Consider the following 15413-nt stretch of genomic DNA (forward strand, 5'->3'; position numbering starts at 1 on the left):
AAACAAATCCCTCTTTTACATATGGTATATTGTTTAAATGATATGCTGACCCAAACTTGGGTTTTAAACTGATGCAGAGTTTAGCAGCAGGAAGAAAGAGTGTCAGTGAGAAAAGCCTGCTATTAAGTTATACTACGCATGGCCTGGCTGTCCTTATTCACTTGCACACTGGCATTCCTATTGGCTGACAGTATGGTAAATGATATACAAATAAACAAGGAGCAGTTCTTGCCAGTGCTCTCTTTTTCTGCTGCTGATCTCTGCATGTGTGAAGTGGAGAAGCGGGTCAGCAACTACTTTCTCCAAAGTAGTATCAGAAAGTCAAGGATTGGGTAGGCACCCCCACTTAAATCGTATGTACAATATAAAGTAAACATTTTTGGGTTTTTTGCAAAACACCTTTTGCAGTCCTTCCATGTTGGAAAGACTTTGTAAAATATGGACTTTCTCTTTAAGTTCTGACTTCCCTCCAAGCACTGGATATAACCCCAATGTTTCTCTACCACACAGGCTTCTCACACAAGGTATAGACTTATAGAAAACTATTTAGAGAAGATAGAGGTATTCTGGAAAAGAATAGGAACATGACTTTTATGGCCATGTACCTGCAAGCAGATGATGGTTACACACATGCCTATTTCTTCAATTCAATCACCGTGAACTCAAATTAGCTTTTGAATGTATTGTTTCCTACTTTCATTATTGTATGCAACCATGCACACAACCATATTCAATGTCCATAAAAAATAATTTAATAGTGATAACTAGTTTACCAAAATGACTTTATATGGCTGTAAATATCTTACAATACGTTTTCATGGTTATGATTAACTGATTATTAAGAGTATTTAAAAAGCAACAGGGAAAAAAGGTGAAATTATTGGTTGTGGAGGCTAGTAATAGAAGGCTTTCCACTGGAAACCTTATAATTATATAAAAATAAACAGGGTTTGTTTTTGTAGTGGCGCTAAGCCTCCAAAAGCTTCACTGCTAATAAAGAGGAAATAATCCTTGAGTTGTCCATCCTGCATTTGAGTGGGTATGACTTTTGTTTTAAAAATTTAAAACAAGTGGGCATTTGTACATTTAGGTTTCAAGAAGCATTATGCAATTGAGCAGGAGCTAACAGAGTCTCTGTTTTAACTACAGTTAGACTCAGGGCAGCTCTTGCCATAAGGCAAGGTAAGAACATCGCCTCAAGCAGCAGTGAGCACTAAGTTACCAGGGGTGGCAAAAAAACACCCCTGTTAACTTTAAGAGTCATATTTTTATATTTTAAAATGGAAATTTATCTCTTCTACTGCAGAGAGCCCCTCCCTTGACCCGCTCCAAAAACATAAGTGCAAAGCGGGGGGGAGGGGGGGGAGCACCAGGGTTGCTACCTTAGCTGGCACAAGGGTACTCTGTCCCTAATGTCTGCCTTCTTACCAGTACACTGCACCTCCTGACATTTTAAAAAGAAGCCTGTAAAACCACCAGAAAATATAATTTGACAAAATAAAGTGTCTGAGAAATATGCTATTTGACAAAAAAATCAATGCAATGTAAATTATATATATATATTCACACACACACAACAACAAGAAATCCTCTTCACTCATCCATTATCAATATATATATAGGACATTAAGACGTGGTGTGCATTAAGCTACCAAGAAATGCTTTCCCATTTAAGGGCATTTCTTGGTAGCTTAATGCACAGAATGTCTTAATGTCCTATATATATTGATAAAGGGTGAGTGCAGAGGATTTCTTGTTGTTGTCTATATGTATTTTGTGGTAACAACCTCATTGCACCCCTGCCTAATGGTTTAAAATGTAGTGGTTGAGCACAACTTTCCCTTTTTTGCTATATATATATATATATGGATTTTTTTTTTGCTATGCACATACTTTATGCACTCTCTTCTGTAGTAGAAGAGCTGCCACACAGTTTATAGTGAGTGACAGCACAGATTAGTCATAAATCAATAAAAATGATATGTAATGCCTGGGAAGAACAGACATGGCGTGGACGCCCATCGTGTGGTTTCATTTTTATTGACTAATGACTGATATCCAGTTCACTTGCTTGCTTGTGGATGTACTAAAACCTAATCTCTATAGGGCTCTCTTTATCTTCAATACCATATTGAAAGATAATTCTGACCTTCATGCAACTCCATTATAATAAATTATACTCAAATGTCAGACACCTCATATTTTACATGAGGAGAAACAATACTTTCTTAATTTCTGTTTTGACACATTTCCTTTTGTCACACTGAAGCTTATTTTACATTTGCATTTGGTGGAGCACCAAGGGGAAGTAAGGTTGTACCCCATACACTTATGAACCTCTGTTTGTAGGCTGTGCTGATGAACACTGCAGCTTGTTGGGGATTAGAAATGCAGGACAAGGCACAGAACACAGCACTTATAGGAGTAAGGGAGTTCTGTGCTTAAAGTGATACTGACACTAAAAAACTACTCTTCATTAATGTTCATAAAAAGTTGTCTGTAGGTCATGTTGATCGTTTTTGGCTGATAGGGCTGCTTTTGTATGTAATTGTTACTTGAAGTCCCTAAACCTGACTGTTTTGTCAATCTGACTGTCCTTTCTCAAACTGTCAGTTATAGCTTCTAATGCTAACGGACTCCTGCTAAACAAATATGGCAGCCTCCTCATAGGTGAACATGGGGAATCAGATAGGGAATGTAAAAGCATTGGGAAAATACTTATAAGGCAAACTTATAAACAGCATGTAAAGTCAATGTTATGGAAGACGTAAGAAGAAATTAATTTCTGGTGTCAGTATCTGTTTAATGTCTATCATAATCAGGTCGTAAAAATATTTAGTCACCCCTTCCAGCCCATTCACTTATCACTTGGACCCATGCTTATGGCCTGTGCTTACATTGGTTTAATAGTTGCAAGGGTGCCGTTAACTTTACAACTGCCATAAGAAAGCTGTTAGTTAGGGCTCTTTAGCATTGTGTGTCCCTAGGCTCTTGGCTGATGTGTGTTGAATAATGTGCAAGCTATGGGCATGCCAGGGGGATACCCATGTGTAGCGAATTTCAGAGACCAAAGTGCAAAGTACAGAAAACATGATTTTTGTACATTGCCCTTGCATTGCTAAATTAACTGGATTCTAGTAATCTGTTGGTATGAAGCAAATGTATCTGATGTCAGCAAGATTCTTAGTTTATCAGACAAAACAATTAGCTAATAATGTGGAATTTCATTTGTTGCATGTCTCTACATAAGAGAAATTCAATTTCATTTGGTACATATGAAGTATTAAACAAACAAAACTGAAAACTATAGCATTATCGCATTGTGTACAGAGGGAGCAAATCAGACATATACATGGCGCCTAAGTGTGACATCATAATTAAGCACACAGATAAGACAGCACAGCTGGTGTCCAAATTGGTTTCGGAAGCTTCGGAGCTGGGACTGCCTGAGGCAGCTGGGGCACCTCTCACTATATATCTTGAAAGGCAGATAAAAATAATCTCTATTGTAGAAAAGCTTCTTTTAAAGGGTAACAGAATTTTTTAACTTAGCAGCATGACTTTCAACTCTTTTAAAGTTGAATACTGGCATTTTCATACTACAAGGTTTTTTTTAAAGAATTCAGTAAAAATTATACTTACATTTTTTCAAAGTGGGGTTTGTTTATACAAAATCATGTAAGCAATTTAGACAAGTACAGTCACATTTTGTGACTGCATAAGTAAGGCGGATTTGCAAGATTTGGTTGAGAATTGTATAGTACACCAGTTTTCAGAACATTCCATACACAGGATAACGCGTTAAGTCCATAAAGTCCAGATACATTACTTTTTGACACAAAACGTTTTCATTTTAATCAAAGCAGTCTTCCATTAGCCATGCAGTTAGCAATTACAATGAAACATTATTATAAATTTATTGTATTGTGTAATTACATCAAAATATACTAATTCACTTACCCGCCCAGCAGAAGAAGAAGTATATCAACAGTTGGGTTACTACAGGCCACATTTTGATGTAATTCAGTGTTCAGTTCAAAGTGCAAAATGTTGAATTTATTATATATATCTGTTGTAAAAAAAAATATGATAAATTATTTGTAAAACATATTGTAATGCTGTCAGTACAGTACCACAATGCCTTCAAAATGATTTTAGAATTCCCATGTTTGAATTTATCTGGACAGTATGAGTAAACACACTGTAATTATACCCATCAATCAGGCACTTTGGGGCGCTAAGCTAGGCTCCCAACTGGTTTACTGTAAGGAGATTTTAATACATTAGGTGTTGTTTGGGAGGTGAGAAAAAATGATGTGGCCAAACAGTGAGAACTTAGGGAAGGCTAAAACTACAAGCCATACAGCAATTTCTTCATAGCAGCTAGATAAAAAAAAACAAAAGGAAAATAATATTACATAAATCTCTTAAGAAGATGCAAAGAAGGACCAAAAGTGAAAGAACACGGTGTTTATGCATTTGTTTTTGTTTTATGCATCCCTGCTTGCATAATATTTTTGATATAATAAAACAAGCATTACCCACAACTGATATTCAATAATAATTCATAAGTCAATAATGTAGACTTCTTGTTACATGTTATAAGGAGTGTCCTATGGTCTGTACTTACATTATCAGACTTTCCCATGGGGTACCTGGACATTACTAATCCAGTGGAGCACCCTTTCAAGTCATGAAGTTAATGAGCAGAAATCCTGCCCAGTTAAAGTAATATAGGGATCCCAAAGATTTGGGCCCCTTAGTCTGGGTTCCCCTTTAGACAGGCACCAGAGGGTGGCCTTTTGGGATATGGGCACCTAAGGGTGATCCTAGCTGTTTGTGTGTAAAAAGGGAGTTTCCCTGTTATTCAGCAGCAACCACTACATGGCAGTGTGCTGCAATATAAAAAGGGATGACACACATTTTGTGCAAGGTCTTTAGTCCTGGGACCCCCCCTCTGTAAGGGGTTAGCTACAGGCTCCAGTTATAGAGTTCAGATAGATTATGTTATAGTCACTCTAGGGGGCACATTTACTAATCCATGAACGACTGAAAAGCGACCAAATGCGGTTTTTTCATAATGATCGGTATTTTGCGAATTTTTCGTCGCCGTTGCGGAAAAAAAACGTACTTTCGCACCGAGTACGAATATGAAAAAGTTGCGACAATTTGCGAAAGTCGTAACGGCTACAAAAAAGTCATGACAATTCGTGAAAGTTGTATCGGCTGCGAAAAAGTCGCGACGCAGACGAAAAAAAATCGCAAAAAAAAATGCGTAAAAGTCAAATGTTCATTTCCAATCCGATTTTTTCCCATTCCGGATTCGGATTTGTGGATTAGTAAATCTGCCCCTTAGAGTGAAAGGATATACAGAGTATCTAGAAAGGCAGTCTGAAGCCCCAACAGAAGATAAATGAGGTTAAGACCTCCCGGCATTACCGGAGATTGCCTAAGCGACAGGGTATTCTTGGCGTGAGTACCGGGGAGAGTCCTAAGGGAGTGTCTCTTGGTGGGAGTACCGGGGAGGGCCCTGAGAGAGGGTTTCTTGGCGTGAGTACCAGGGAGAACTCTAAGAAAGGATCTCTAGGCTGCAGTACCGGGGAATAGGCCTAAGTGAGAGGATCTCCTAAGAGAAGTAAGGAGAAAGTACCTGAACCTGCATGTCATAATACTGGATACTGTGTGGATACAATAAAGAAGTTTATTTGGTTATTCAGCACTTCCAGTCTCTTGGTCAATTCCTCAAAGAATGAATCCTCTACTGTCTGGTAAGCTACCACCCCAAGGGGGGAAAGGTCCCGGGAGTTGCAGGGAGTCCCTACATTTGGAGGACTACACAGAGTAACACAGAGAAGTTTCCCAGGGATGGATGTTACAGTTCAACCTGTCCCTACCCTGGGTGGAGGCACGCCAAGTAACAGCATACCTGCTCCCCCATAGTAAGCAGGGACACAGGGCTCCTGTAGCGCCACACGCAAGTGAATGAGTGCTAGATCTCATGCAGTAGCAAAATAGGGCTACAGTAACTTATAATAGTAATATTTTCCTACATGTAGGGCACATAAGTGGATGGACCTGTGCAATCTAAACTGCTGAAAAAAGGCTAATAAGATAGTGCTGGCAACACTTTTGAGATAACTTAGAAAAAAAAGCCTGGGCTTGAACCAGTGATGCATATCCCACATCCTCACCCTCCCTCATATCCACTGCTTGCCTGTGTTTATTTTTTTTTCCTTGCTAGACTGACTTCTGGTTATTGACTTTTGGCTAGGTTTCTTAACTAACCTCTTCCTGCACCTATCTTTGTGTGTATCCTTCATCACCTTCATTTGGTTAGCCACACAGGACACAAGCATTGAATACTCAAGTAATCGGTTTAGGCCAGTCTGGAAATACCCTCTAAGGGGTATATCTATCAGAGAATGAAACTAGAGCTTGACACAGTTCACCACCCTATTTATTTATATGGAATTTTCGAGAGCTTAATTATCAATGGGTGAAAGTGAGAGTCTCTTTCAAAAAATGTTTAAAAATCTTACAGAGAGTGGCGGGATTTTACCCTGATGAGATGTGGCAAGCTCTAGTTTTACTCTTTGATAAATATACCCCCAACTGTGCTAATACCTTGATTTTAAATGTTTAACAGACAAGAAACTAATGAGGCTCATTTACTAAGTGGACAATAATTGCTCTGGTACAGTAACCCATAAAAAACAAGAGTCATACTTAATTTTACCTGCAGTAGACTAACTGGTTAATGCACATTTGCAAATTTGGCCACTGTTAGTGAATGAGCTCTATGTGCTTGAATAATTCCACATCCAGAGATGCATATCAATAACACTGCAAAACAGGGATACAAATAATCATAACCGATTAATACATAACAGATACAAATTTTTTTCTAACATATAGCTTAAGGGCCAGAGTTTTGTATGTAAATTTCTTTTTGGACCTCATTATGTAATATTACCCAAGCCATTGTTTTCCCTATTCTCTTCTAAAGAAAAGGAATTGTCTAATTTCATTATATGAATAGAATGTCTGATGGAAGCTTAAAGCCTTTTCAGGTCATTTCAATGTCATTTCAGTTATACATCTCCAGTAAGGAATTCTCTAAGTCACTAATTACAGAATGAACATAAAACTAGTGTTATAAATTGCCCAGTTCCTTGGTATCACACATTTATATTAAATACCTCAGTAATCATTTCCACCTTTTATTATAAAATACTACTCCTTGCAGTGGCTGCTGCTTATGTTATAAATGATTTTAATTGCTTATCTGATGACAAGCCCAGTAGGGAATTTCATCTTCGAGCCAAATGTTTCCTAGCAACCTTCTCTACACCAAAGGAGTTTTACAACACGGATGCATCTGTGGAAGGAAGATTCTTAAAAACATCTATTTTGGAGACTGAATGAACAGAGGCTATTAATCACTGGTAGATGTAACACACAACTGACAACCATTAATTAGACTATACACATATCTTTTTTTTTTTTGTAAGGGGGTACATTTTGCCAATTTAACCTAGAATTTGGACCAAGATTATGCCTCACATATTAATAATAATAATTTGTATAAACGGTCATATGGGTTATAACATTACCAGGGCATAGTTAATTTACCCATTCCCTGCAGCACAGATACCAGGCACCATTAATTGCCCAGTGTAGTAGATGGGATCACGCAGTTTAAGTCTAAAACTTATTTTCTGACCACTGGAAATAAAACAATTAACACAAAGTTTGTTTTGAGATGATGGTACCTGGCTGATATGGATGGCAAACATTGTTTAAAAAGCAGGTATTTCAAGTGAAATTTATTTCCAGTGGTCAGAAAATAAGTTTTAAACTGCGTGATCCCATCTACTACACTGAGCAATTAATGGTGCCTGGTATCTGTGCTGCAAGGAATGGGTAAATTAACTATGCCCTGGTAATGTTATAACCCATATGACCGTTTTATACAAATTATTATTAATATTTAGTATTATACTTTATTTATATAGCACCAGTGTATTCTGCAGCACTTTACACAGACTGTGCATCAATCACTCCAGTGGAGCTTACAATCTAATGTCCCTATCACACGCAAACACACCATGGTCAATTTTAGCAGGAGACTTCTACCCTGCCTATATTTTTTGGTGTGTGGAAAGAAACCAGAGAACCCAGAAAAAAAACAAAATGGGGAGAACATACAAATTAGTGCAGTTCTATGCCTGGAACTGAACCTAATAGGCCAATGCTGAAAGGAGTCGATTAGGTTTTGACAAAAAGATCTTTTACAAAGATGTATCTACAAACAAATACCTCAATACAACTTAATATCCAGATGGACATTGTGTATCCCCTGGCACATTTATTATTCATCAGCTTCCATTGAAAGGGCCATAAATGACCTTGGTGTGCCAGAAGCAGATTTATACAGTTCCAAGTCAAGTCAAATAAGATCAGCAATACAAGTTTGTCAGAGAATCAATGAAATGCAAATATCTCTTTAAGGTTATTGAAGTGATCCTGCCACACAGCAGAATATCAGTCATTATAATATTTGTATTCTAAAAATCAGTTGTTTTGCTAAACTGTCTTTTATTAATTTATAGGTACTATTTTTTATATCAGTAGAAATCTGACTTATGTTTTGATGTTTTAATCTTTGGCTTACTGATCATGTGAAAAGAAAAATGCCTTCTATACTGCTTTGCAGACAAAATGGGAAATTAGAATGTTATAACTAATTTCTTTAATTAGCACCATTATTTAAACTGGAGTTTTTTAGAGTTAAGACAAACAGGACATATGACCCCCCCCCCCCCCCCCATACACACACACAACAAAAAAAATTAATAATTAAATTAACAATAATTTTTATGATCATCTCTGATGCCTTTTAATTATAGTCACTACAAAGGTAGAGAGTAGGTCAGTATGCAGCCTGTGTGCTAGTGTATTGTCCTGACGATTATGGGAAGAAACTAACTAACTAAAGAAATAATTGTTACTATTACTGTTGCTCTTCTTTGGAAAAAAATCAGTCGTCAGAAAGCAGGAGAATCCCCCTTTGTACCTTAAATTTATGGCTATGGTAATCAAAACAGTCCAAGCAATATCTTTTATATCTCCCTATACACTCCATAAGACTGCCTTGCCCATTTATTCACAATTTATCACTATAAACTATTATAGTAACTATTATATTTACTATGAATAAATAATGAACACAATGATAAGTACTATTCCCTGTTGCATTGAAAATGATATTGTTTGCTAACCGCATGAATAGGCAAGCAAGAAAGAACAATACTTTAGTTATGGCATTCTTAAGGGAATGTGCCTGACATCACATCTGCCAAAGGTATTTCCCGATGCTGCAAGCAGCTGCAGGTAGGGAAGGGCTTTTTGATTGCCATGGTTCAACCTGAAAGCACACCAGGGATTAAATGCTGCATGGGCCTGGGGATCTACATATGAGGCCTGCTCCTAGGTATAGTAGCTAATCCAGAAGGGAACTACAAGAATGCTAAGAAAGATGTTTTCACCTTTGCAATATTTCAGTACATCAATGATTTTATCTCTTGGTAATAAAGTATATTAACAGGTGGCCATTCCAATGCTGACTCATGGCGAGGGTGCTTTGTCACCTCTGGAAAAAGAGATTTCCCATGGGTGACAAAGTGGGCCATGTGTACATTGCCCTGAGAAATCTGGAAAATCTGTATTAAAAGCAGCGAGCAGCTGGATGTGGCTTATATAATTAAGTTACCTGGCTAAACAAAAAGATAACCAATTTGACCAATCGTCAAACAAAGAAAAATAAACCTTTCCCCATTTCTGTTTAGAAGCTGCTCATAAATGTGAAGGTTAGTAAATATATACAGCCCATGATTGTAATGCTGTGGTCATACTACTATTGGCTCTCCCAGTTTGTTCAGGTGACTGCCATATGAACAGACCAGGACCTTTACTGACCATTCAGGCTACCAGTTTGTGTACCCAAACTTGCAATGATCTATCTATCTACAATCAGTTAACATCATGAAAGCAAATTTTAATTACCTGCCATACTTTGCATCACTTGAGCACATTCTACCCATGTTACTTCCTACACCTGATGTTGCATGAGTCCCCCAAAAAATCTTTGCCTCTCCTTTACTGTACAGTGTTGTGTTGGGAGCTGCCAATATGTGTCCTTTACCTGGGCTCTCACCAGGTCTTCAGCTGCCCAAGTAGAGGAAACAAATGGGAGACTATTTAGGCTGTTGACAGTTCAATGAAATTCAGCTTTAGTGCTCAGTACAAATGTGTGTTGATTCCTTTTTCTATAGATCAAATTGTCCATAGAAAGTTACTGTGTGTGAGCGAGCACCCATTTGCTCCCACAACCACTTCCTAATCAAGCACAAAAGTTTTTTTCTCTTATGAGTGCCATTCTTTTTACTTCTACCTCCTTCCCTCAGTTTACTTTTAGCACTATTCCCTTTTCCCATACCCATATGCTTGTTATACTGGCTCTGGCCTTGGCTGGTATTTTACCAGCTGGGCTAGTAATACATCAGGTGGCAAAACTAGTAGGAAATGCTCCTCACCATATTATCTTTTTTTAGTAGCCACCTAACTGTCCTATTTTATAGTTTATTAGTTAAATATATTGCTGCTTGTGAAATCAGAGAAGCCCAGGAAAGCTTCTCTCAGCACCAACATTTTTAATTAAAGATTTCACATTTTATAATTATCCTTTTATGACAACACTTTACAGTAATTAACAATCTCTCTCTTGGGTTAAAAGAGTGTAAATAAGTAATTATTACCATATTTACAGGAAGTTCTGTGATAGGATATAACAAGTTGTGTGTATAAACTGCAGCTCATACAAAACAGTCCATCTTATCACAAACCTGGCTCACTGCCTAACCAGGAATACTGCAGAATTGTAGTAGCTGTTTAAGTTAATGCACTTTTCTTTGTGACAATTGATTCCCCAATTGTAAAAAGGCATATCAATGTAGCAAAGAAGTTCATTTTAAGGTATCTTTAAAGTGTTTAATCGACTCCATCAATTACCTTCTGGGTCAGTCTCTTTGGCTCTGCCTTTTACCATGTACCCATAGAAAATTGACTATACCATGTGCTACCTCAGGCTGCAGTTTTTTGTGCATTTATGAATGTATTCATGCAGACAGGTGAGTGACTTTATCATAAGAAGAGACCAGAAAGCCCAACACCCAAAACACTACTTTTCAATCCCTTCTATATGGAAGGAACACTTACAAAATTTTAAAAAGGTTAAATGACCCTTTCCTGTGACATCCCAATACCAACCAACCCTGAAAAATAAAAAGAATTCCAACTGTTAAGGACATTTTTTCTAACTATTTGATTAGTTGGTGTTATTTTCCACATCTATAACTCTTTTCTAGACCAGCATTCCAAGTTCCCCTAAAACTATCCTCCTTGCCCTGGCTGGGTTCCATTAAATAAGACTCATTACACTCTTGTGGTACGGATGACATCAATTTAGATGCTCTAGGAATTGTTTCTTTTTTATGCAACTCTATTTAGACCTATCTATACTTATCAATTGTGAAAAAGACTGTGACGTTAAAATAAATTGATAACATCAGCATTTCTAAAAATCAGCCATTGAGTGGCCAACTCACATGCAGCTCTCCATCACACAGGTGTGACATACATGTTGATATTACCCTCATAACCAAGAACCTGAGTCACATACATCCTTAAACCTTCATGCAGGCAAAACTTCCTAGCATGCTGAGGGAAAAAAGGTTGGTTGCACCTGAAAAGCCCATGCATCAGTAACTATCCCAGTGGAGCTTACAATCTAAGGTCTCTATCACATGCAAACACATTATGGACATTTTGGAAGAAAACAGACTACCCAGAGGAAACCCATGCAAAAATTGGGAGAATATTAAAATCGCTGCAGTGCTGTGTCTGGAATCAAACCTAGTACCCCAGAGTTCTGCAAAGAATATTTTGCTAGGTTTTGGTAATGGTTTGTTGCACCTGAAAAAGCCAGATAATTGTATGGCTCATTGGTAAATACATGATTTTGCATTAAAAATGGATTACTGTTGTCTGGGTAAAAAAGCTGAAACATAATTCAAATATTATTAATATGAGCTCTAACTGAAAGTTCACTGAAGTGTTAGCTGTAGTGCATAAATAGTGAAAGCTGAAAAAAATAATTTATTTATGATTAGATATTAGTTATTTAGACAAGAAGAGTGTCAAGCTCATATCTGAAATAAATACCTATGCGCTGGGATGTATTTAAGAACAATATGGATGCAAGGTAACTGCTATTTATAGAATGACTTAAATACAGGACTTTAACAATAAGATACAAGAGTGAGCACAATGCAAAATATATATTTTCTGCTGGCATAAAGATGAAAATTGCTTTCTCCTTTTTTAACAAGAGGCACCACGGCCTGTATAATCTTATGAAGAACAAAGAATGTCACTAGTGATTTCCCGCGGTGCTATCAGACTTATACATGATCAGAACTAGACACTGAAGAGAAGGGTGAAATAAACAAATCTGCAGGGAAACCAGTATTTTAGAAACCCAATGACCTGAAACAGTGATAAACTATAACAGCAGGAATCCCCTAATGCACTGCCACAGAGAAAAAAAGGTATGTCAAGGGTATTGTTAACGAAGCACCTTCATCTATATCTATACATATGTCAAGCTGCTCAGAATGTACTATGGATTACTTACATATCTGGCTATAATTTTGTGTGTGAAATTTGGGCAATTTTTATTTCCATGGCAAACATGTGGGGATATTCACATATATGCCTGCATTGTTGGAGGCATATATTCAGTGTATAACATACTTTTGGTGTGCAGCTTACGAACTGTTTGTATTCAGTGTATAACAGAATATACATACTGCTCTACATATATATTTATACAATATTAATTTTGGGTGTGTGGAGGTCATATAGATTTTCTGTATGTATGATGTATTAGTAGGGTGGGGATTCCAGCTAAACCACCACTGCCCTTTGCCTTAATATTTTATACAAAATGCTGCTACTTCTGTATAGAAAGAAATGTATTGCATAATCAACCCCTTTGGATTTTTGTGCTTAAACATAGCAATAACTCAAGTCTTGCCAACTCAGCTGAATATTGTCAAGGGATCAAGCCATGGGATATTTGCTTCGGTACCTTTACATGGGGTCACTGAAGTCCACATTCCTGTGTCTAGAGCTATTTAACAGTCGCAGGATACAGCCGAAAGATGGCATGAACAAAATTCAACATTCAACAACAGTCAATAATTCTGCGTAAGAGTAAGTCCTTGCTCCTTCTAATTGAGCTGTTCTCCCTACACTGTTTAAATGCATTCATCTTTATTGATCATTTAGATTAGGGGAAAGAGCATACAAAAGGTTTGAGGAAACATGCCACAGATTAGATATACAGTTTGGTGCAAATGCTCCTGGAAGCCTTTGCTACCACATAAGACCTTGCTTGTATCAGATGAGAAACAGAACAATCCCATTATAGCATGTAAGCCAATTAGGGAAATGTCACAGCCTTACCGAAGCTTACCAAAAAAAGTTACTTGCTAGAAATACAGTATAGACACATCATTTTCCATCAGCTTTTTCAGAACAATGTATATCCTTGAATGGAATAAATAAGAATATAGCTAGGGTGGAATTAACTGGAGTCTATGAATTTTCTTGTAACAAAAAAAAATAGAAAATATTGTTGGCAAACCACTAAAATTACATGAGTTAAAAATTGCATTTACTAAAATATTTTTCCAAACTTGCTTGAGGTTCTATTTATCATCTCAGTATGCTCTGCTGTGGTAGCAAGATGCTCGTGGGTATGCCTTAGAGCCAGGGGTCATTTATCAATGCTGGGCAAATTTGCCTATGGGCAGTAACCTTTGGCAATTAATCAAAGCGTTACCTTCATTGTTCAACAAGCAGCTGGCTGAAAAAAGCCAGTCACTCATTGGTTACTATGTGTTACTGCCCATAGGCAAATTTGCACAGTGTTAATAAATGAGCCACAAACTTGTCTACCACAATTAAATTATAACTATTATTATATTTTTAGCACATTAGCTAAGACAAATGTAGATTGAATAATAAAAATAATAAAGTAGAAAGTATGGGAAAAGCAATGAGTCAGATTTGGGGTTTGTGGCATATCAGTGGATCAGATTGGATAGAGGGCATATCGGGGTGGGCTGGGGTCATAAATCCTAACATAAGAGCAAACATAAAAACATCTGAAAAACATAGCAGGGTACATTCTATAGGCAGGAATCCAGGATAACAGTACGATTTCAGTCATTGCTGAATGGCTGTAAAGCTAAAAGTAGTACAGTACATTGAAGTAGTATGAAGAATTGCAAAATGCATTTTTGCTCCAGCAACCAAACCAATATAGTAAAAGGCAGGAAATGTAGTTTACAGTGCTTTAAACTGATCTGCCGCACAGATATTAAAACACATTTCTAATAAAGAAGATTTTCAAAGTCATATTTCTCACAACTGAAATGATGCTCATTCCTTCGGCAAAATGTTTATATTATTTTTTTTCACATGTATACAGGTTATAATAAGTAAGCATTGCCTTTTGTTCCAAATTGGGCAACCTGAGATTTGCCTGCTGCATCACACTATGGGGCATATTTTAAAAAGGGGGGTGAAGAAGCATAGGGATGTGATGTCACAAGAGAAGCAGTTTACTTCCTATCTAGGGGTAACAAATTAAGGGTACCCTTATAATAATAATAAAAAACACCTCTTATTACATCCATTAGACAAATACAAAGTAGCAATAAGTAGTTACAGTGGTGTTTAATTTGTATTGTGTATCTTGGCTGACCTACAATGTATTTCCGGGCCATAACGTTTGTACAATTGTTGCCTGGCAATTATTAATGGTCAGGGCCTTGTCCAAATTTTAGGACTTTAATCCTACAATTACAATCTGAATGTTACTTTTAGATTAATGCATTAAAACGTATGATCTATATCTGAACGTCTGTTGTAAGGCTAAAATCTAAACATGTATGGGCATCTTAAGGCATTATCCTCAAAGTTAAAGATGGAATTAAACTCGGGAGAAATCATTGTATTTCCACAAAGCCCCATGAAACATGATATGCATTGTATGACACTTTCTGTCTTGCTTTTGCAACACATTCTTGTAAGAGCAATGTATTTTTATACTTTGCTGAGATCTTGAGATTCAGTGACAGCTTGAGATGCTAGGCCAGATACTCCTACTCAATAATGTCATAATCCTGTGTTTTTTCCCTTCTTTATACAAAATCTTACATTTTTTTATTTAATCCTACACTAAAGGACCAATGTTTTCTTGGATATTGCTTCTAATACATGGA

At 37.0% G+C, this 15413-nt stretch overlaps 1 protein-coding gene across 2 annotated transcripts in view; it reads right to left on the reverse strand.

Annotated features, from left to right (window-relative positions):
- cntn1 (contactin 1) overlaps nt 1-15413 on the reverse strand; it is a 74686-nt gene that overhangs the window by 30377 nt on the left and 28896 nt on the right. For both annotated transcript variants that reach the window (XM_002932811.5, XM_031898958.1), the window contains one exon: nt 3961-4069. In XM_002932811.5, the coding sequence (XP_002932857.1) occupies nt 3961-4012 (52 nt within the window). In that variant the 5' untranslated portion in view covers nt 4013-4069. The remainder of the gene's footprint in view (nt 1-3960; nt 4070-15413) is intronic.

This window comes from Xenopus tropicalis, chromosome 3 (assembly GCF_000004195.4).
Source record: "Xenopus tropicalis strain Nigerian chromosome 3, UCB_Xtro_10.0, whole genome shotgun sequence".
NCBI lineage: Eukaryota > Metazoa > Chordata > Amphibia > Anura > Pipidae > Xenopus > Xenopus tropicalis.